Consider the following 23043-nt stretch of genomic DNA (forward strand, 5'->3'; position numbering starts at 1 on the left):
ATTCAGGGTTCAGAATAACAAACCCTGCTCTAGAAGCAAAATTGCACAACACCTTATGTTTATTAAAAGTATTCCAGTAATCATGTTTATTATCATGTTTTCAAAGTAATCTTTAATTCATGCAGACTGAATTCAATTAGAATCAGTTACTAGTGTCTGTTTTTTGGTTTACAGCTTCTATCAGTTCGCCCTGCTCTTTTCTAAGTGGGAAAGTATTTCAAAACTGGCAGTTCAGAATGTGAAGCAGCAAGCGTTTGTATTTTTTCACCCTGTTACACTGGTTAAGAAAAATACTTAGTTTTTTTATTTAGTTTCCTTTCACTTTATTTTAAAAAAAAGGCAAGTAACCCCTTCTACCCCCACCCCAAACACTCCCATTTTTGACAGTAAAGAGCTATTATTAACCAGCTTAAAACAAACACTACTGGGATACACATACTGAGTATACTGTTGAAAATTCATGATATTATGTTTTCCTATATTTCTCTGAAATTTCTTATTAGTGTGGTCATGAACCACTCTTTTCTGCAAAACTGCAACTGATGTTCAATCATATTGAACAGTACATCATAGTTTTATAATGCAGACAAATGGGGATTAACAATTCATTTTTATTACTGAGTTACATTAGATGTATTTTAATGCTAGTCTCTAGAGAAGAAAGGCCAGTGTACTAATTTATTGTGCAACATAAACTTGTATAGTTGTGCTTTTAGAAAACCATAATATAGATGTAAGACTCAATCCCATAATGACATGCAATACATATCATTGTGCATTCTGGGAAAGCCATTGCATTTTGTCATACCTGCAAGGAAGATCAATGAAATTAAGAAGCTAGCAGTATGACGTTACCAGCATTATTTCAAAAATTTTTACATCGTATCAGAGAGTTGTTTTGAGACAAACATTTGAGCAAGCTCACACACACACTTACGGGGATAATCTTCAAATCACATAAAATCACACAAGTTCATTCACTTCACTGGAAGTGTACCAGCTTAAATAAAACAAGGATCTCTCCTACAAAAAGGAGTATTACTTACTTCCTCTGAATAGTGATCTGAAGGGAGAGGTGGATAGTCACACTGTTCTATCTTCTTGCACAGGGAGTACAAGTTCATTTTATCACCATAAAAAGGGCTCTGAAGTGCAGCCATCTGTTTAAAGAAAATACATATTTTTATTTTGTGCTTTGAAATAGACCTGTTTTGCTATAGAATCTGTTATACTAGTAAGTCAAAAGTGATTTTAATGACTTTTGTTCACAGTTCACTTTGGTCAGAGTGCTAAAATAATAGTTCTGAAACATTAATATAAGCCATTTGTACACTTTTTCTGTGTGGCACAGTAGTTAGTACCCGTCAGAATCCTTGTATCACAACATTTGAACTGTACAGAATAACATAATTTTAGTTGATTTTTTCCCTCATTCTCTAATAGTTTCAGCTATTTCTGTGAGTTTGGAGGGTTCTTGTACCACTGAGGAAGGTTTTGGGGGTAAGGGAGGGCACGTGCGGGGACAAAGTTTTTCTCCAAAGGCCTTTTGGAAAAAAGGTATATCATTTACCTGAAAACATTAGTTGATCTAAAGCTATTGCCAATGGTGAAAACACTGGATAACAGATTTTGTGACCTTCTGCTATTGCACTGACACTTAAAAAAAATAATAAGAAAAGCTATAAAAAAAAACTTCACCAATACTTCTAAAAAGATATTCATTTTTCAGTATGTTATTCCAAAATACTTCAAAAAATAATACATCCTCAAACTTTGTTACAAGTGCAGAACTCAGTTGGCATTCATAACTATAATTCCCAACTGTAATAAAAATTATCTGGTGGAAAACATTTAAATAAATGACCAAACTAAAAATGGTATTAGTAAACCTATGCTTTATTTCCAGACAGTGTTGCAACTTGACATTTCTGGTGGAAACAAATGCTACTGTTAGGATTACAAATCTAAAAATCCATTTTAAAATCTCTCCATTCTGTTTAAAGGCTTTCTGAGTCTTTGAACCGCAGCAGCACGAATGCTGCTTTGAGTGCAATGCTGCCCCAAAGTCAGTCACCCTTTTCTACATGTGCTAATAAGTTTGATTTTGGAAGGACAATGTGTACATTCCCCAGACAGGCAGAGTGTGTGTGAAACACGCTAGTCCATGCTGTGCTACTCAGTGAGCTTCAACAGGGACAGGACAAGCTGAAAATGGCTCTCATCTGTCTTGTGGTCCTCCAGCTATCACTTTAACTCTTTCATGTCCAAACACTGACATTATAGGGAAAAATATAGGAAAAAATTACCAACATTACAATATACATTTAATTTACACCTGATAAAATGCTCTCAAATAGTTCAGTACTATTTTTATATCATATTCAAATAAGATTTTAAAGCTCCAAATTAATTATATAGTTCTGTCCTCTACTCCCCCATAAATTCAAGAACTGCACTACCAAAATAACGTTAAGATTTTTGATGTACAGGACATTGTCTCTTACCTTAGAAAGAATGTTAAAAATACAGTCTAAAGACAAAAAAAAAGCTGTAGAGTCTGTATGCATGCAAAAATTCAAAATAGATGCACAGATACTCACTTCATACTCTAGGTGTTCATTAAAAAGTACTTTTGTTTGAAATGCTGCAGAGTGTTAAAAGAATTCTGAATGTCCCCTAAGGAGTTAAAACAGGAATACTATATTTTCATGCATCTCCTGCTTTGACAGATGAAAAATGTCAACTGTCCTGTTTTTATTTTCAAGCTTTTGCACTATTCATCTGGTTCATTAGTGCATCTCGCTGCTGCCCCTGACAGCTGCTCGCCCTCTCCTCCCAGCAGCTGAATTTTTCAGGCTAATTTGATCCTCCACACTGAGACGATCGCTAGAATGATTGACTTGCTCCCTGACCTCCAGGGTCTGACTTTCCTGATTAGTATTCTGGGGGTGTCTGCAGGACGAAAGCCCACTGTCTGTCTTCGGGGCTGGTGGCAGCTCGCTCGCTATCTCTCCTTTTTTTTTTTCTTTTTTTTTCTCCCCCCCTCTTTTTTTTTGAACTGTAAGCCACCAACCTACAACCCTGTAAGGATGCAATTGCTACGCTGAACAATAAAAGGAAATGTGTAAAACCTACTTTTCCATGTAAAGGTCCATGTAGCAAAAGCACAGCATCTTAATTTTAATTAGTAAAGTCTACTTTGTTGCATATCAATTAAAACTCTAGTAGTAGTGTTTTTGAGGATTCAGAAATATCTGAGGCTCTGAAAAGCAGACTTTAAAATACACTTTTAAAATCTTACTGACCATGTTACTAAGCATTGAATAAACTGTAAAATAAGTTAGAAATAATAATTTTTAAAAATAAACATAAATTATAGCAAATTAGTTCAAATTTTTAATTAAAACGTAACTGAGAGGAGCTTAATGGCAATTAAGCATTCATTGAAATGTGATAAACATGCCACAGCTTTTCCCCAATTAGGTTGGAGAGAATCCAGAGCACATACTAACATGAAATCAATACTAAAAAAAAAAGTGTTAAAATGCAGGTAATGCATATAGAATCATAGAACAGAATCACAGAACATGTATCACAAAAAGACATCCAGCATAAAACAGTACTGATAATAAATAGACTAATGTCATAGTCCATTCACGGCTTGAATAACCTTAAGAACCTCTTTAAAATAATCTTTAAAAGATGAGAAAAGTACTAAGTATATATTTTGAGTTTACTATACCTAAAATTTAAATATTATACCTCAATGATCAAAAAAGGGCTGGTAAGTTAGCAAGTTAACTAGACAGAATAAATGCACCTCCAAAAAGTTGAAATCTGTAGCTGGAGACACTGCTGCATGCTAAAATTATACAAGACATTTCAACAGTAAGAATCCTAATAACTGTTCTATTCTTACAATGAGTATAGGTAAAAAAGTCAACTTAAACTGTATCCTGGTAAAAATGTCTTAAAAAACCCCACAAAGCAGTAAAAGATGCTGCGATAATCACTGGAATGAAGACACTTAGTTACTTAGTATTTTCCACATTGTAAAATGAAATTTCAAAATTCAGACATAATTTTTAATATATGCATGCAGCAGAGTAGCAAGCTCAAAAAAAATTTTTTTAAGGTGAGACATTAACTATTATTGAGATCTGACAATCTTAATTTATAACATGGAAAAATGTTCAATCTTAAAACACAGTGTTTATGTATTAATTAGTTAAGGTTTTTGTTTTGAGATAAAAATAATACTCAAGAAAACCAACAAGAAAAAAAAAGCAGTAGTATTGAAATATCCTCATCCACTGGTGATATTTGCTATCTTTAGGCTCCTACTTGCGCAAGCATGTAAAGTAGAACATTCAAATTGAGGGTAGTTACCACGGTTGGTGTCAAGAAATCCCAATACAGAATTAAGTTCCACCTCAGTATTTAACCTTGTAAATACCTGCTATCAGGTACCACATTTAATTCCTATGAATTGTCCTAAAGATTTAGGAGTAACAGCTATACTAAAATCAGCAAACTCTTCAGAACTGGAATACAGCTATTTACCCTTTTCATATTTAGAGTAACATGTTTGATTACAAAATATATTAAACGTTACTGAAGACAATTCACCTACTAGTAGCATACTAGTAGGTGCCAAAGTTTTCTACAAAATCCTAACGTAACAGGAGGCGCTGATCCTGCCGAACAGCATTCAGTGAGCTGTGCTGGCTCACTGAGGCGGGGGGCTTGTTTTTTCACCTACATAGAAAGAAGAGGGAGTTGGTGTATTAGTGTTTTCTTAAAAAAAAAAAAATCTGGAAGATGATCAGGAGGATTTCACTGCAGGTACTACGATGCAGAGAAATTTCCTACCAGCATCTTTCACCGTAACTGTTTAGCCTTTTGATCACCAAATGACACACAACGGAGTTAGAAGATGTAGCAGCCTTAGAAGCCTCCTATCCTTCACATCTCCGTTACTTGCCTCCACTCAAATTTGCCCTGTATCTTTTTCCCCCTTCAAAATATAGTATTATTTATAATTACATGAGTGATCCCTAACAATTTTTATTGTATTAACACAGAAATCAACAACTAATTTCAGTCTAACTAATCAAGGGAGAGGAAGGAGGAGGAAAAAAAAAACACGTATGTCTCTGCAGTAAAAGCTATTATCTTGAAAGTTAATCCAAGCTGGTAGTAGCAACTACACACTAGCCCAATTTCTTTTATTTCCGTTCTAGATAACTTTAAAGAAAATAAGCTTGTATTAAAATAATCATCACAGTTTTAGCAAGCGTTAGTTAGATGCTTAAGTCAGTCCCACCATTTCTCAACTCACATATTATCAAAATCACATGAACAGCATAGGCCCTTTAAAACACCCAGAATAATTTTCACATGTGCCTGTCATTATTTGTTTATTAATCCTTCAGTTATGCCCAATCTTCAACAAATTCCTGTAAATTTTTTGTAGAAAGCCCAGTAAAAGGCAAGGCTCTAATAACTCACAGAAAAAAAAGTAATTCATATGCTGAAATTCCTTAAGACCTCACCACTAAACATATCTTTCAAAAGACCTAATAGCTGAAAAGTAGCTTTTCCACAAAGCTGTATGCTTTTCTAAACAGCAAAATACAGAAATAGATCCTAAAACAGTACTCGATGTGACCTGGGGGGCGGAAGGCAGGTTCAGCGCAGTTATCGGTATTACCTCGTACAGCAGGCAGCCTAGAGACCAGATGTCAGATTTGAAGTTGTAACCATTTTCGTGTATTCTCTCTGGAGACATATAATAAGGGGTACCAACTGCAATAAATACAGAAGAATTTTTGAATGAAAAAAATCCTGTTATGAAGTAGTAAAATTGCAGTACTCCTGGCCAAGTTTCTTTTTAATCTTTTATTTTGTTCATTTTACTATGCATAATTTCAACTCCTGCTTAGGACTCTCCAGTTTGATAAATACACACATGAATTGCGTACACATTTCATCCAATAGAGCTTTATTTTCACTACTGATATCCAGTTACCAAAATCAGCTATAAAACAGTTTTTGCTTTTAAAGCAGCTCAGAAAGCTCTCCAAAGTAAACGGGGTTTTTTGTGCGTTTTTAACTGAGTTGTCAGCTCGTCCTTTTGTGGGCACACCCACCCGAGAAGGCTCCGCTCGAAACGAGCCCACGCAGCAGGGCCGGGGTTTCGGCGCCCCGGGCGCCGCGCGCAGGCCGGCCGGCCCGGCGGTGAGCGCAGGCGGCGCGGCCGTCCGCTGCGCCGGCGGAGCCCGCGGCGCTCGGGAGCGGCCGCGCCGCGCCGCGCCGCGCCGTGCCGGCCCCGCCGGACCGCCGCCTCGGAGCTCTGCCCTCCGCAGACAGCGCTCCAGCCGGCACCGGCGACTCCAGGGCAGCTCGCCCCTCCGCGCCGACCAGCCCCCGCCCCTCTGCGTGCCCCGAGGTACTCGGAAGAAACGCAACCTGAAAAGTGTCCCGACTCTTAGAATTTAATTCTGATATACTGTCTTTAAACTTTACCCTTATATCCCTCCCAAATGCAACTGCCTAACAGCAGAGAAAAAAAAAAATCACTGGCCAATAAAGATGTTTACTTCAATTTTGTTTGGAATATCTTCTTAAACGTTTAATTCCTGATGATGAAACCCAACTGATTTGAATTAATTTCAGTACAAAATCCACACTCACAAAAGTGAAGAGTATCAACCTCACGTGATTTCATTTAACACAAATTACGAGGCTATCATAGGCACTTCTGCATTTCTGATTTAGTTTCAACTACTCAGAATTCATCTCCACATGGGTTCTGCAAATGGAGATGCAATGAGCATGTAAATTATTCCAAATCTTAATGATCAGATTAATAATTTTAATCTAATTATCTCCAAAAGTTAACAGCTTTGTTTTGACAATGTGCCTTTCCCTCATTTTATAAAGGCTGAAAACTCAAAGTACAACCACACTTTTTTTTTTTTTTTTGGGGGGGGGGGGGGGGGGGGAGAGAAGGGGGTGTCAGGGAAAGGTCCCGGGAAAGGAGAGGGTCGCCCTGGCCCTGGCCTGCAAGGGGAAGCAGGATAGAGAAAGGCACCTCAAAGTGATGAAGGACCCTCAAAACTATTTAATCTCACAGGGCCCTCATTCACCCACAACTGCGGATGGCCAGGAAGGATGGTCTTTTTAGAAGGAAATGAAAGAACAGGCATACAGACAGTGGCTTGCAACTTCAAAACTGCCATTAGAATATCGAGAAGTGAAGAGTATTACTCTGTTTTTCTAACATATTAAACATACATTAAAATACTGTTATTGATAACAGTTATGTTAAAACTGGAAGCTGTAACATTTGCTTTGGTGTTACTATCCTTATAGTACTTCCCTGCTGAAGTCCTCGCTTTTTTTCTGGGATTTGTAAACTTGGATACCTTTTAAACTTTCAGCTGTATTTTGCATCTATGAATTAATGTACTGATTTAGTAAATTCAGATGCTCTATTGGTAGAATTCATTTAACAACAAAAACTAATCTCGTAGTAATCTGGTTCTTCACTCGTTACAGAATCACTGCCTTTCCTGTTCGAACACATAAAACAAGTAACTGGCAGTGAGCAATGTGCCCGAAAGAGGCTTCGCAGAATCCACAGGGGGCAGCTGAAAACACAGAGGTTTGAAGGTTCATAGTTTACCAAAAGCAAAGGTAATTTTAACCAGCAGCTCTGGGAAAGCTGCTGATACGTTAGGGGTCTGATATGGCTGTGAAAGATTGATGATAGTGAAAGAGAAGAACAAATGCAATCATTTTACAGAGTTTAGCCTAGTGTAACATCTTACCTGCAACACAGCCTGAAGCCCCCAATGAGCAACAAGTGAGGAATAACGGAAGTTACAGTATATAGTCACTGAAATCACAGAAACAACCTAAAGGTTTGGACCTCATTATTACTCAAACTGTTTTTAACAGCACATGACACAGAAGAATCAGTGTTCTGACATCCAGAAACTACTGAAGGCATTGCAACTGTTCTTCAAAGTCACGAACAACCTCAGCATATAGCAGTATACTGCTGGCAAGCAGTTACTAGATTCAATAATATGCATGCTTTCTCCCTAGATCATTATTTTTTCTGTTAAGTGAGATATGTATCACAATATTATAAAGACATGATACTTTCTTTAATGATCCGAAAAATTTGAAAAAGAGGGATAGTACAAGACAAAGATGTAATACATTAAGGTAGCTACAGTTTTAAAGAATAAAATTTGCAACTTCAATACTATCTACTGCATTTCCACATCACAGATAATCTGCAAGCTTTAGTGGTAACCTCCTTGAAAATGACCAGGCTTCAAGTAAACTGCTTCCTCAGACCCTGCTGCTGCTCTGGAGCTCCCTTCCTTTTAAGATACCAGACATTTGGGAAACGCTGTTTCTTTACAAAAGCTTTCTATTTTTCCAAGAAGGGGACAGAAGTAATGGAAATGGCAGAGACAAAGAAACCATTACAGAAAAGGGTGTTAGAATGTGAACGTTCCCTTTGATTACCTGCACACATGCATAACGTGCATTGCTGCTGAGAAGAAGTTTGTTTGAAAATTGATAACGCGTGGAGGACTTGCATGAAACGGTAGCTAACTAATTGCTATCAAATATATTTTAAATTGTGAGAAAAGTTTGTCTGGTAAATGTTAAGAATACTTATACAAAATAAACACCTGATGAGTCAGCATTACATAGACTAGTTTTAGAAAATGACTGTGATTTAGCAAAATAGATCTGTTTCTTTTCTGAAGAACCTTTAAGTACGCTTCACAAAGACTTTGACAGTGTTCCACAATTAGATAAATATTACGTTATCAAATAGGAGCAGACTAATTCTATTCATTTTGTGTAAAAAGTCCAGGATATGCAATACTGAAATTCCATGCATCTGAATATGACAGAGTTTAGGGAGGGTGTTAAATACAGAAGTAACCTGAAGTGATCCTAAAGGACTGCAAACAAAACTTTTATGTTTTGATTTCTTTAAAAACTAGGGCACTTTGTTAAAAAAAAAAATGAAAGAAAAAACTTTTAAGTGTGACTTACTATCCAAGAGAGCATAGGAACTTTATATTATAGACTTCGATACAACATGCAGGTGCTTAGCAGGATGAACGGTCAAAGCTAGACAAACTAGGCTACAAATAAGCCAGTTATGAAACACTGCAGGTAACTAACTACTGAAATAACTTCAATCGCAAGACAAATTCTCCATAATCGTAATTTTTTGAAGGTAAATTTAGTAGATAAGAGACACAGACTCTTCTTCAACCACAGACACCAGACCTAAATTAAAGAACTAATCCAAAGCAGTTCTATAGTCTAGCCTATATTGCGCAAATGGTGTCACTGCAGAAATCAATCTGCAAATTTCTTTAGTATTTTATACTGCAGCATAGTAACAGTGCAGTAATTAACCTTTAGTTTTCAGATTACTGTAAGAAATCTGAGATTTCCGTATGCAAAATAAAACTGTTCTAATACAGCTTCTTTGATGAATGTGATGAATCAGCTGCATATTTCCCCTGCCAGTCTTCCTACAAAAGGAGTGCAGGTTATCAGAATAGTTTAGCAGAGAATATGAAAGTGCACCTTGTTCTCCTCACAGCAAAAAGGTGCTGCATACCACCACCTCAACACCAGCTCTGAAGCTCTCTGCAGGGTTTGAGATGCATATGTAAAAGTAGAGTCAATGAGTATTTGGGTGTATTTTTGTGATGCATTTCTATTCCCCCACAACCTGCATGAGTTTTACAGTTGAATCCCTTGTAACATCGCTCTATGCTGTGAGTAGGGCAGTAGAAATGACAGACGTTGCCAAGCCACAGTAGATCACCAAGATTTAATTTATTTTTAAGTGTATTACTATAATATGGACAATACTTAAATTCACAGAATGACTAATAAAGATGAAAAAAGGTACAGGTCTAACTCAAAGAGGAAGATCAGTTTCCTTTACCTTAAGGAGACACTTAAATATGAACTGTAACTATGTGTTTTAGTTACCAGTGTTTTAGTTAACAGTACCATAAGCAGGCTTCAGCAGTGCCACTTCATTAGAGTGCATAAGGCCTGGTATTCAGCCTTTAAAACAGTAACAATAAGGACAAAGGAATTAGAAGTCTTTCTTGGATACTTCTTGAAACACCTTTCTAATAAGGTCTTCTGAAGCTAAGAAATTTGCCTAGTCTGTCTAAGATTAGCAATATAAAATGCCTTCTTTTCATTTGGATTTTTGTAAGAAATATTTTCCATCTTTAAAAAGGTGTATTCATGCTATCATAAAAATTCCATTGTTTTGATAAGGCTGCATAGAAAGCATTAAGAACATTAAACATTAAACCCTGTCCAGTAAATTACTTAGTTTTAAATGGTCCATCACCAAGTATTTTAATCAGTATTATTCACAATTAGCAGTTACAAGCAGTGGCTAATGAAAATTTTAGTACATTTCTTTATCTCTGAAAGCCTTAATCTAGTTTGCTACTGAAAATTTTATAAAGCCTATAAAAAAAAAGGTATAAATTGCTACACAGAAATTGTCTGCAATTGACTTGAGTCCTTCCATTCAGATCTCAGCAATTTTTCTTGGTGTTAACGTCTATCAGCATCAGTACACCCCAAAGATAAAAAACATAGAGAAAAACTGGAAGGCACAGAAGAGTGCCCAGAGGCTTTCTGGGAGACAGAGAAGTAGGGATGTAAGGTGAACAAAGCTGCCTTACTAAAAATGGTTATTTTGGTTGTTAATGCAAGTATCACCCACATCTCAGGTATGTTATAAACAGGGTAAACATCAATACTCTTTTTCAGTAGTGTATTGATAACTGGAACAATCTGAATAAATTTAATTAAGATGTGAGGATAAATATGGCACATTTTTATCCAGGAGGTCTAACATTTCACAGCCTAATTAGAACCATCTGCATCCGAACAAACACGTTTCTCTGCATACCCTTCTACGGCCCTAAGATAGGAATTGTAAATACTATTAAATACTTTTAAAAGTCACAAGAATGTTTTCTTTTTTTTTTTTTTTAATTATTATTATACACTTTTGTCAAGCAATCAAAAACACCTAAGTCACAGACTCAAATGCCTGCTCACAGTATGGTCACTGTCATTTCTTAAAAATTGTCTCTGAGCAGTATGTGAATCAATTTTAGCTATCAGCTAAGGTCCTCCGGCAATTCTAGATGTTACCATAAATAGCCCCGGTCTTGAGGGGTCTAAAAATTAAAACCATACCTTTTGCATTCAGTGACCTAGACTGAATTCAGTAACCATTAAAAACAGCGATTTCAGAAAAAAAGAGTAGTTTTCCTAACTAAAAAGCTACATCACTCTACTATAAACACAGAACCTTATATTTCTCTTTAGAGTAGACATATACTGTAGTTACAAAAATTCTCTCTTTTTCTTCCACTTAGATTCCACAGTGTGTCAAGTTGCCTGCACTTAAAATATCTGACAGATATCTTCTTTTCTTTGAAGGCTTCTTAATCATTATAGATTCCACAAGTTCTCAGATCCTACTCAAAAAGCTATGAGTTTTTTGGAAAAGAAATAAAGACTTATTAATGTGGTAGCAAAACATAAATAGGGCATTTTGGAACATGTGCGTGTGCAGGCGCACACATACAAACACACTTATAAATGCCTTTACAGCCTACAAAGCCCAAAACTGATTTACCCTCAATCTATTTATCTTACAGAGAGAAATTTCACCTTATAATACTTTTTTAGGGAATGACTGCAATGATACTATGTAATTACTGTAGAAGAATTGTGATTCTTTTCCACTTTCCAATCTTGTACTTACTGGGGGGGAGAAGGGGTCACTATGGCACAGACAAAATTAATTATTTAATCAAATCTGTCCTGTCATTTTGAGATTAATCTACTACACTCCTTTTTTTAAAGCAGAAAAGCTTCTACTTTAGCCCTTTCAAACCACATCAACCATATACAGGCACATGAAATTACCATATTCTTTCCAACACTGATTAAAATTTAAATGCTAAAAGAAAAAAGTCAGTATTATTAACACTGCTTTTTCCTAGTATTTCTAGAAAATGCTACTGCATTAAAGACTTGTTCTGAGCAGGCACTATATATTAAGTGATTCAAACAAAGAAAAACAAGGAGCTCTACTTGTGACAACACTTCAGCATTACAGCTTTTTGTATTTGTCCATGGTGCTGATCATTTTATGTTTTTAAAAAAGCTTTAGCATGGCAGAGTTTTTTTTTGTTTAAGGGAGAGGGCACAATATTACCAAAACATAAAACCTGCAACCCTCCCACCCACAAACACACACTCACTTACCTAAAGAATGTGCAGCTGTGGTTTTGGAGCTGAAAAATCGTCCTAGTCCAAGGTCTCCAAGTTTTACAACCCCTGTAGCTGTAATGAACACATTAGCTGGTTTTATATCTAAAGAAAAAAAGGAAAAAAAACAGTAAGATTGCAAGAAAAGCTACCACTTTATTAATAATGAACCAAGAGATTTTTAATTTTGGCTAATATTGACAAAATTCGACAGTGCTGTTCAGAAAAAGTGAATCTAGGATTCAGAATTCCAAACCAACTATTTTAATAGTATAAACATGTCTCAAGCTACATGAATGGCAAAAATAAAAGGCCATGAAAAGTTAAAAATAAAAAAATACATAAACAGGGAATTCATTATTACTTTATAAACCATACTTAAGTACTCACACTAACTGGAAAACTTCTCTATTTTAAGACATATTTTTACAAACACTAAATCCTTTTTTTTTTTTTTATCACTTCGAGCGATGTGATATTATTTGAAATAGGTAACTGATTCTCTTCAATATCAGGCATTTAAGAAAAAAACAGAAAAAGGTAAGCTGGTAAGTTTTACTCAGGAGAATGGCTATTTGAACTCATCACTGAAATTGGGCTAATCAAGCAGAAATAAAAGAAAATAATGATGTATACCCCAGACAGTTATATTTCACAAGTAATATTCAATTTAAGCTTTAATTCAATTCTTCAGAGACAAAAACAAAGACTTATTTTATGATTTTTAACAAGGTATCTGTTAAATCTTCAAAATAAATTGACCTGCTTTTTTTTCTATTAGGCAAGTGTGCTTAGCTCTTTTTGAGCTCAAGAGCAACACACTGTGGCTCAGAACTTAAAAGAGAAGTCACGTAATTTTAAGGGCAGAAGATTACAGTTTGCATAAAACAGGGGTATGCTGAAAGGAATAGTTAAAAATCCTTTGAATTCCAGCATTTTCAGGTTTCCAAAATAACACTTAAACAAAAAGCAAACAATCAAAAAAAAAAAAAAAAAAAACTTACAAGCTCTAGGGAGGAAGACAGAAGCAGGGTTTTTTTCCTGCTATCTAACATAGTTTTCGAGCATTTGGAAAGCCTTTTGCCTAAGTATCCAACACTGCTATCAGCTAAACTTTTTTTTTATATATATACACACACACACACATATGTATAAATATATATTTGTATTTATATATATATATATATATATAAAAGCTTTAATTGTCATTGGTTTTGGTATGTAACTGTACACTTGTTAGATTTACCAGAAATGTTGAGAGCAATATTTCAGTTTAATGAGTTTACTTCAGTTTATTTTGGTTCAATTTAAACTAGTTTAAATGAAAACTACTATAAGAAGATACTTTTATTTTATGGAAAGAATTCCTAATCTTATGTCTTTCTCTGTGTGGTTTGCACTCACAGACATCCATACTACCCAGACAACTGCGTAGGCAAAAAAAAAAGGAGACTCCCAAGGGAAAGGCATCTGCAGGGGCAGGGGCGTCTAAGGTTATCTGCAGAAGGGTGCAACCTCTAGCTGTCCATGACAGCACTCAGCAGAGAAGAAAGGACTTTTACCTTTAAGCAGTTATCTGCATCCCAGCAGAACGAAGCTGCAAACTTACACCAGGCATTTTCACAGGATCCCAAAGACACAAGAGAGCCCACATATGACTTGTGGCCAGAGGGATTTCCAAGAGGGAGGGGGGAGGGAATACACAGGAGAAGCAGCTATACTACAATCTGTATTCTTGGATTCTGAGTTACAAAATAAGATGAAGACAATGTATGGGGAAAACAGCAGTAAAGGGGGTTAAAATAGGTAAAAGATTTTTAGTACATGACAGGGACGGCTAGCAACTATGTAGGTTGTCGGGACAAAATACATGTCGCAGGTCGGAAACAGTGTAGAGGGGCAGAGGAGAAGAAAGAACGCTCAAGCCTGCACATGTGCCAGGGAGAAGGGAGAAAGGCCTATACATCACTGGAAGGACATACGGCAGGAGGCAAATACCTCAGCAAAGAAAAAAGGCTCAAAAGGTGAGGAGACTGGAGGAAAAGCAGTGAAAGAATACAGGTAACAGAACTGAGGGAGACAAGGGCTAAACACAAGAGAATAAAAACAAAGACGAAAAATAAGAGCCAGCAAAATGAATTGAATAAGTAAAGAGGCAGCAACAGCCAAGTTTCCATCACTTGCAAAACTATCACTTCTTTGGAACACTAGGTATGACAAGGCACTACAGCAAACAAATGCCTACACAGCAAAATACATCTACAAGCATAAATGTCTGCACACTCCACATTACTTACAAGATGCTAGAGAAACATACCTTGCATTAGCTATCCGTCAAAACTTGATCCTGTTATGTTTATCTGGTGTCATTTGCAATGAACCAGCTTAATTCTCACACAGTAAAAAGTTAAAGACGAACAATCTCTGATCCATGTATTACCTCTATGCATGACACGACGAGAATGCATATGCTCCAATGCGCTGCAAAGTTGAACAAAGTACTTCCAAACTGTTCTTTCAGGTATCAATCTCTTCTGTTTCTTAAAATGCTTAAAAAAAAAAAAAGTATTTAAAATTTGCATAAAATGACTGAAAAAGGGAACAGAAAACCCTTTTTATTAAAACTTAATAAAAGAACCTCACAACCTAAGGAGAAAGGTTTAAGGAAAATTTCCTGACACAGAAAGCTTTTCTCTTAAATATTAAAACATTTTATTAGTGTGGGAATTTAAAGTCAGTCAACACATACAGCCAAAAAATTGACATTAACAAACTAAAACTGCTGTCGCAGAAAGGTCTTACACAGTATTTAACAATCCTCAAAGCAGGACTAATACGATCAGAACAACCCAGCACAAAATCAGTAGGCCACCAAACAAATGACAGCCAAATACAAAACATAGCTACAAGTGTCCTGAATGAAAAGTTTCTTTATACTAGTATTAATTCCCATATAGTCATCTTTAAAATAGAAGAACAGAAATAGTAGCAGCATATACCCACATAGAAAAATTAAACAAGAAAGGTAGATTTGAAGCTTACAACTAATCCAATACGTAAAACTGGAACAGGAGAACTGTGTATTTCTGAAAATTTCATACTGCTCTATCTGCTATGTTCAAATATTTTCCATCCTGTTTTAACACTATAAACAGCTATTACTCATCACTGGTAACAGTTTGATAGCCTGTTAAAGCTTATATGAAACATAATTGTGTTCTGCTACACATATTTCCTTCAAGAACTATACTCAGGCATTTGAGTAATACTGTTCTCCAAAAAATACACACTGAAAACCTGGAATTCAGCCAAATCTAAAATATGCAAGTTTAATCATTACAAATTTTGCAGCTAAAGACAAAATGACTGAAAAATTGCTCAAAAATCTTCTTGTTCTTGAAAGAATTCAGACTTTAAAGTTAAACAGACAAAGCAAATGTATGAACAGCTAATACTAGCACAGTTATTAATGTAAAGCAGTTTACTTAGAACCACTTTAACAGTGTATATATATGCAACCTAAGTTCATAAAACAAACCTCACTCCGGAAAAAAAAAAATGTCATATACTGTCTTAAAATGTGCTGCTGTGAAGTTGACAGAGACGTAGAAATATGAGAAAGACGTTTTTAAATTAGCTATAGTAAAATGCGTCATTTACACAAAGGATCATAAAATTTCACCAAAATGTTTTCAGTTATAGGGATTATTTCAAAACGCGTTTTTATTTTAATGAGGCAAAACATGCAAGTCACTTTTTAAATATTTTTTCCTCTCAGTCTTGGACGGAATCCAAACAAACCCTGTGTATACGCTCTCCCCCATAGCTGGATTTGCATATCAGAGGACTGTTTGATGTCAACAGGAAGATGGAGACCAGGTTTCTTTTCATTTTAAAGCAAATGCACAATACATGTAAGTATGTGTACATGAAAGCATAGTTCCTTGATTTAAAATGCATTCTGAAATCATCATAATTGTAACTATGTACTTTAAACATTCTAAAAGTTTAATTCAAATTTAAGTACAGGCAGTGATGAAACAAAATGGCTAAAAAGGATTTTTGTATTACAAACTTTAAAAGTACAAAGTTGGTTTTAAGTAAAGATATTATTTTAAGATTTTATTCATTTACTATCCATAGATAGATATAGACACTATATTGGAATGTAAGCATGCTATACAACAGTATTGAAGATGCAGTCTCATTCTACTGAAGGCGTTAAAAATCTCGTGTGATAGCAGTAACTCTTCTTCCTGAAAGCATCAATAATATTAATTTATTAACCCTACAAACTGAGTATTTACCTGTCTAAACAGGAAAGTAGAGAGCGTTCTTAGATTTGGTAACAATATTTATACGTAGCTAAGAAGTCGACAATATTTTTACTGGTTTAAATTTAAAAATAATCCAATAATTAATATTGTTTTATGTAAGTTTCACTGTCTCTTTTCAAAATAGGTATTCTCAATCTTTTCTTGAACTGCTGTCAACAACAAGCAGAACACTGATGAAAAGCATAAGCTATTAAAAAAAAATTTTTATTTTGCACAGAATTAGGTATCCAAAGAAGTTGGATGTTTCTATGGAAGAGCCCAGTATGCAGCTTTAGTTTTGGAAAAGGTCAAAAAAAAAAAAAAAAAAAAAAAAAAGAAATCACATTTTTGTTTAGAATCCTACCTTCCATCCAGAAATATAAACTGAAGTAAAACTTAAACAAATTTTAAAATGTTTTATGCCCAAGAGCATCACTAAAACCACACAGCACACTAACTGTACTCAAATTAGGGATCCTTTTCTCTCTCCTTTATTTTAAAATCCTTCACAATGAGAAATGCCGTCGTTGTAACATTAGTGGGTTTGCCACTTTCTGTAGGAAATCCAAAACACAGAAGATACAGAGGCAAAAGAGTAAGTTTCAACCTCTAACAGAGAGCAACACATCACTAAAAGCTTTGTGTTGAAACTAGTTCACTGCCTGGTGATCTACTTACTTAAGCAGTCTACGATGCACGTGTACAAGTTAAACAGCTTTCCTTCATTGTATCCAGCTTACCATTACCAGCCCCAGCTCAATCTCAACACAATACACCCTGAGATACAGCTTTCTAAAGCACTCTCGTGTTCAACGTTTTACTACTCTTCTGCTGTTTATTCCTTATGTTTGTGGCTCAAAAGATAGCCCTGATGTCTCCAAAAAAACCAGCTCGTGATGTCTGCCTGTCTAAGCAGTGGCAGGACACACAGACACCCAAACCACCACCAGAGCCCGCACCACCACACCATCCCATCTGCGGCAAAAGCTCGGTCCCACCACGGGTGAAACGGTGCAGAAAGGGAACTGCTTGTGCGTGGGTATTAAACCCGGGCACCATCACAAGCTATCATTTTATCACACAAAGAGAGCATACCAGGCATGCTCAAGCAGCAGACTGTCTCCCAGCAAGGATTATTTGTTTAAAGACCCACATCCCATGAAATTGCTATCTGTATGTTTGAGAAGGGAATCATATTAAACTACTTTGAAGAGTTTTCAGAACGTCAGTACAGTTAAAACGGCAATTCATTCATTTAATATAAATCCAATTTTTTCTGGTCATAAGATAGCTATTCAAATGCCTTAATGAGCTTTAAAGGAGGCAGGTTACCAGCAGGCAGGATATATTAACAGCTTGTCTTTTCCTCCCTTTTAAGAGAGCAACCGAGCAGTTTCGTTATGGGAAAGTGGAACGCTGGTTTTCCCTAATGAATGGCTAGAAATATTCTGCAAATGTTTCTGTCCTAGTAAAGTTAAATCTAGCTGCCTTACACATAAATAGCATATGCCACTCTGTTTCTTGGAGATGGAAAAAATTTAAGCGAAAGATAGATGGACAAAGTGAAGTTTAAAGTCTACATAAATTATATTATACTGAGTTTCTACAGATGATGCTTTAAAGGTCAGATTCTGAAAGCAAAAGTGACAGCAATTAGAAAATGGCCTATCCAGGCTTAACAAGGACAGTTTGGTGAATAATTTTAAAGTAGGTCTTCAGAGTATGTTTGGCTTTCAGAAGGCTGGGGGTTTCCTGCAGATGAGCGAAGAACAGTGAGCACATGATTTCAGTACAAAGCAGAGACTCGTGCTATGATGCTTACATCTCAGTAACTACTGCAGTTGTCCAGGGTATTTTTTGAAAAAAATTTAACGTTCAATTCTGATGTTACTTTCTTGGAGAACTGTAAGCTGTGATTTAGGATAGTTCAAACCTTACTACCTGGAACAGGGGAAGGAAAAAATAAATAAAGAAAAACTTGAGCAGTTAGGAAGCAGACTAGACTAACCTACTATCTAACTTGGATCATCAAATTAAACAATTGATTTTACTAAAGGAGAACATATCTAGACAAATTCACCTAGATTTTGGTAAGACATACTGTACAATGCTATAAAGGAAATTAATTACTGTCAAATTAATAAATAAATTGCAGTACCTCTAAGGAAAATAAGGTGCGGCACAGTAATGGGAACTACTGCCTGAAGGAGATTATAGAGGGAGTTCCTGAAGCCTTGCGAAGCCAGAATAAAAGTCTTTCCCACCAGGTTAGCAAAGGAAGTCAACAGCCCACTTTCACCTTGCTCTTCTTACATCACTTTCTTCAGCAAAGAAAACAAGAGGTTTATGTAAATATCCTGCAGAAAGAGGATAAATTGACAATCTAAACTGTTTGTAGAGTCAGTGGTTAAAAAAATTTTATTTGTTCCTAAGATGACTGTCAAATGAGCCCACAAGAAGTACTTTCATCACCTGATTCTTTTTGCTATGTATTTCCTAGGCTAGAGTTACCTTCTGAAAAAGACTATTTGGAAAAGTAAAATGAAGATGAGCGAGGATGATAATTCCCTTGCTGTAAAGAAACTCCACTAGCATTTTTCCTTATACATTTTGATGAGGATCCTGACAGCAACAGAAAGCACTGTCTCATGACTTCACACTGGTCCATCAAAACACTTAGTTATTTTTTGATATTTCATTAAATAGACTTATGAGAGCACAGTGAATTAACCACCAGATACTTGTGGCAAAGAAGCTGAACTTCAACAGAAAAGGAAGTAGAATTATAAGGAATCCGAGTAACGGGTAATGAAGTGCTTAGAAACTTCTACTTGCTGCTGCTTTCCCCTCCCGCCCCCCTTCTTCTTAAGGATTCTTCAATACAGACTCACAGAAAGTAACCTCGAGAGGAAGCGAAGGTTGGGCAGCCGCAACAGGAAATTCTGGAAGTCTAGGCAAGAGTTTTAACTGCATGAATACAAAGGCAGGGGAACCCACAGGAGTGGCAAGGGAGCGCAGGGTCACCACGACAGATCAGTGAAGATTGATCCCACTGTCTACACAAGAGCAGACACTCTTGTACGTAGACAGAGCTTCTACATAAGCCTTACTTTCCCTTTAAAAGGTTATATAATTCTAGCAGAAAAGCAGCATCCCAGGAGTTTTGTCTAGCTCCGGTCTTTCTTGAATTCAGCTGCCCACCTCTTTAGACTGCAGCAAGTTTTCTGCCCTTTTTCCTTGTTTTCTTTGTAGAACAAAAATGCAACTTTCTCCCATACCTTGATTCATTCATCCCAGCAACAAGAGGACCACATGTCAAAAGCAGCAGCTGACTCAGTTGAAACAACAGACAAACATTAGGCAAAAAAAAAAAAAATGTTGGTATCTACTAGCTGAACATACAGAAACTATTAAGTATTTGGCCAATAATAAACTGACTTATATTATTGTAAGTGTACAAAAATACAGGTAAATATATTATTGTATTTAGACTTTTTCCTCCATCAAATATTCTTTACAGCTGATTGCATGTTCATTTCCTGAAGATGCTGTGTATTTATTTTTTCCTCTCAGAATTTAGAAAAAAATGCATTTGAAATCGATCTTCCTCTATACCTTGACATATAATAAATTTATCTATAGCAACAACAACAAGAAAACACCTCAAAAACAGTACAAAACGCTAACATGAAAAATAACTATAATAGGAAGAGTACTTGTTAGCAACTGAAAGCCCAATTAGTACGATGAAACCATGATCTTTCCTCTCAAGAGAGAAAAAAGAATACAATTGAGATAGAAACTTGATCTTAAACACGATCTTCTTCCACACAAAATCAAAATAAAGACAACTAACTTAAAAGGGATAGAAACCCTTCTAAGCAAATGTAAACCAAAATTTTTGGGGGTATTTTCCATTTTTAGTACATGCTCTTTTATGTTAATAATCTGTTAATCAGACTAAGAGTAAAAGACTCCTGATTAAACTCAGATCTTTGACAGAGCTTTGACAAAAGATCACTTTTTATATAAAAAATGCCTTTTCAAGTATTCAGTTCATTTTTCTTTACTGCATAGTCCAGCCATAATCACTCAGTTCCACTGCACATTTTTTCCCCATGCAAAAGCAAGAACATACAGTATTTAGAGATACAGATCCCCCCGTGCAGATCTGCTTGCAGAGCCAATGAAATGAAACTTCCAGTACTGCCTCCACAGTCACCACCGAGCAGGGCTTCTTAAAACACACAGCCACATGGTTAAGTTCAACAGTACTCACTTGCATGCATTTCTACCCAATAAATCCCCCCGAGTAAACTGCTATAGCACAAAGAGGTGACGTTTTTGTCTGCATCATTAGCTCTACCTCCGGATAAAAGCAATGCATGACACAGACACAGTGGCCACCAACTTTCCTTTTTTAAAAGCTACAAACATTCAAACTCTTCTCTCCGTTCTCAGTGGCTTATTCACATAACACAAACCCTGACACCACAAAATTTTTTTGAAGACAACTGCAAGAAAAATTAAAACTAATCTACAAATGTTGTTTGCTGAACGTTTCAAACAAGAAAAATAGTCAGACCTCTTACTAAGTAACAGCTTTCAGTTTCCCCTTTAAACATTAACATCCACGGAGCCAGAAAATTCTAGCCAAATTCCAGCAAATATGCAAAGGCAGAAACAAAATACTCTGACCATTTCTGCCCTAATTAGATCTATTTGAACAGTCTGGGTAATAGTTAAATGGGATTTAACTCCAAGTTAACTTTTTTCAATGACAGCGTGCTTGTTCTGAGGGTCCAGGCAGCCCAGCCCACCCAGTAGCTGTGGGTGCGCTGCTGGGAGCGGGGCCGTCTGCAGGACGGGACGGCACCGAGGCTCCAATCGCTTCAGCAGAAGCGCCCGCTTGCCTGTCCTTCGCGCGCAGCGGCAGGCAGAGGCAATCGCCAATTCTCAGGAACGCCCGACGAGGCCGCCTGGCACTCACCCAAGCCAACTACCCGCGTGGGTGCGGGGCTGAGCCGCAGGACGAGCCGGCTTTCCCGGCTCCCGCGCGCGCAGGGGCCTGGCCCAGGGCACCCTGCCACCGCTGCTCCAGCCCTGGCGGAGGGCCACCGAGAGGAAGGGCGCCAGGCGGCCCCGGCCACGCGCCCCAGCGGCATCAGCGGTCTGGAAGCAAAACCTTAACAGAATAAGCTCTCTTACCTACTTTTTTTTTTTTTTTTTTTTTTTTTTTTTTTTTTAACTACTTTTCAACTCCATCTGCACAGTGGCTCTGTTCCCACTGAGAATACCACCCCCTCGTTTATTTACTGGATACTTAGCATAAACATATGAAGCTGAATAAGGAGCCACTATTTTTCAACTGCCAAGAAATATTTTAAGAAAAAGATTTGCAGAAGTTTAGAAAAAAAGTTAATGGCTAAAGTTAGCCTGATTGGTTCAAAGCCCATGATTCTCCTTTAGAAGGACACATTAAGAATAGCTTTGTTGTATAATTAACACATACTGTGTTAAAATCTCCCAATATACTATATTCTACTTCAAGCTATGGTCTACTGCTTTTAAAGTATTTTTAAAAATAAATACACAAAAAAAGCTGAAAGTAAAGGTGACATACAACATTAAATATGTTGAGATACACTATGCAAATATTTTGAACCTTTTACCATTTATCAATGATGTAATTTCAGTGAGGTGCCAAACTGAGTTATAAAACATAAATGAATGCTAAACAAAAAGATCACATGTCAGAAGTTTTGGCAGTAGATGCTTTTTCTATTAAATCCAGTGGCTGGGAGACAAAAAAAAAAAGAGAAAGAAATAGCATACGCACAGAAGAATGGAGCAGGAGCAAGTGAGATGAAAACCAAACACCTATATCACACTTTTAAAAATTTTCACCTACAGATCACACTAGATCAGTATCATGGAAAGGAAAACATGTTAAAATACTGGTTACTAACATTTGACTATCATGGATGAGTACTTTTTCCAAAAATCACACTGCCAAGCATCCAGATGTAAATGCATACAATTTAAGATGGCTTTAATGCTGAGATTTTTGTCTTCCTTGCAAGTTTTTTTTAATTACAGAAGACCCTTTCCTCATTCATTCGTGACACTCAATTAGTGAGCAATTATATAACTAAAAATGAAGTACTGAAAAAGTCTCTAGGTCTTATTCGCTGTGCACAATTCAAAACCTATTATAAATACATTGGGGGGGAGGAAGATTCCTGCTATCCACCACTGGAATATCACATAAATAATATAAAGTTTGTGAAGTTTATCAGCACAAACAGCTTTAGAAATAAAACATACATAGTAATATGCCCATTTACAAATG

The 23043-nt window shown here is 36.4% G+C and overlaps 1 protein-coding gene across 3 annotated transcripts in view; it reads right to left on the minus strand.

Annotated features, from left to right (window-relative positions):
• NEK7 (NIMA related kinase 7) overlaps positions 1-23043 on the minus strand; it is a 66438-nt gene that overhangs the window by 7320 nt on the left and 36075 nt on the right. For all 3 annotated transcript variants that reach the window (XM_062581802.1, XM_062581800.1, XM_062581801.1), the window contains 4 exons: positions 14816-14924; positions 12373-12480; positions 5714-5808; positions 1047-1160 (listed from right to left, as the gene is read on the minus strand). In XM_062581802.1, the coding sequence (XP_062437786.1) occupies positions 1047-1160; positions 5714-5808; positions 12373-12480; positions 14816-14924 (426 nt within the window). The remainder of the gene's footprint in view (positions 1-1046; positions 1161-5713; positions 5809-12372; positions 12481-14815; positions 14925-23043) is intronic.

This window comes from Rhea pennata, chromosome 8, assembly GCF_028389875.1.
Source record: "Rhea pennata isolate bPtePen1 chromosome 8, bPtePen1.pri, whole genome shotgun sequence".
Classification (NCBI taxonomy): Eukaryota; Metazoa; Chordata; class Aves; order Rheiformes; family Rheidae; genus Rhea; species Rhea pennata.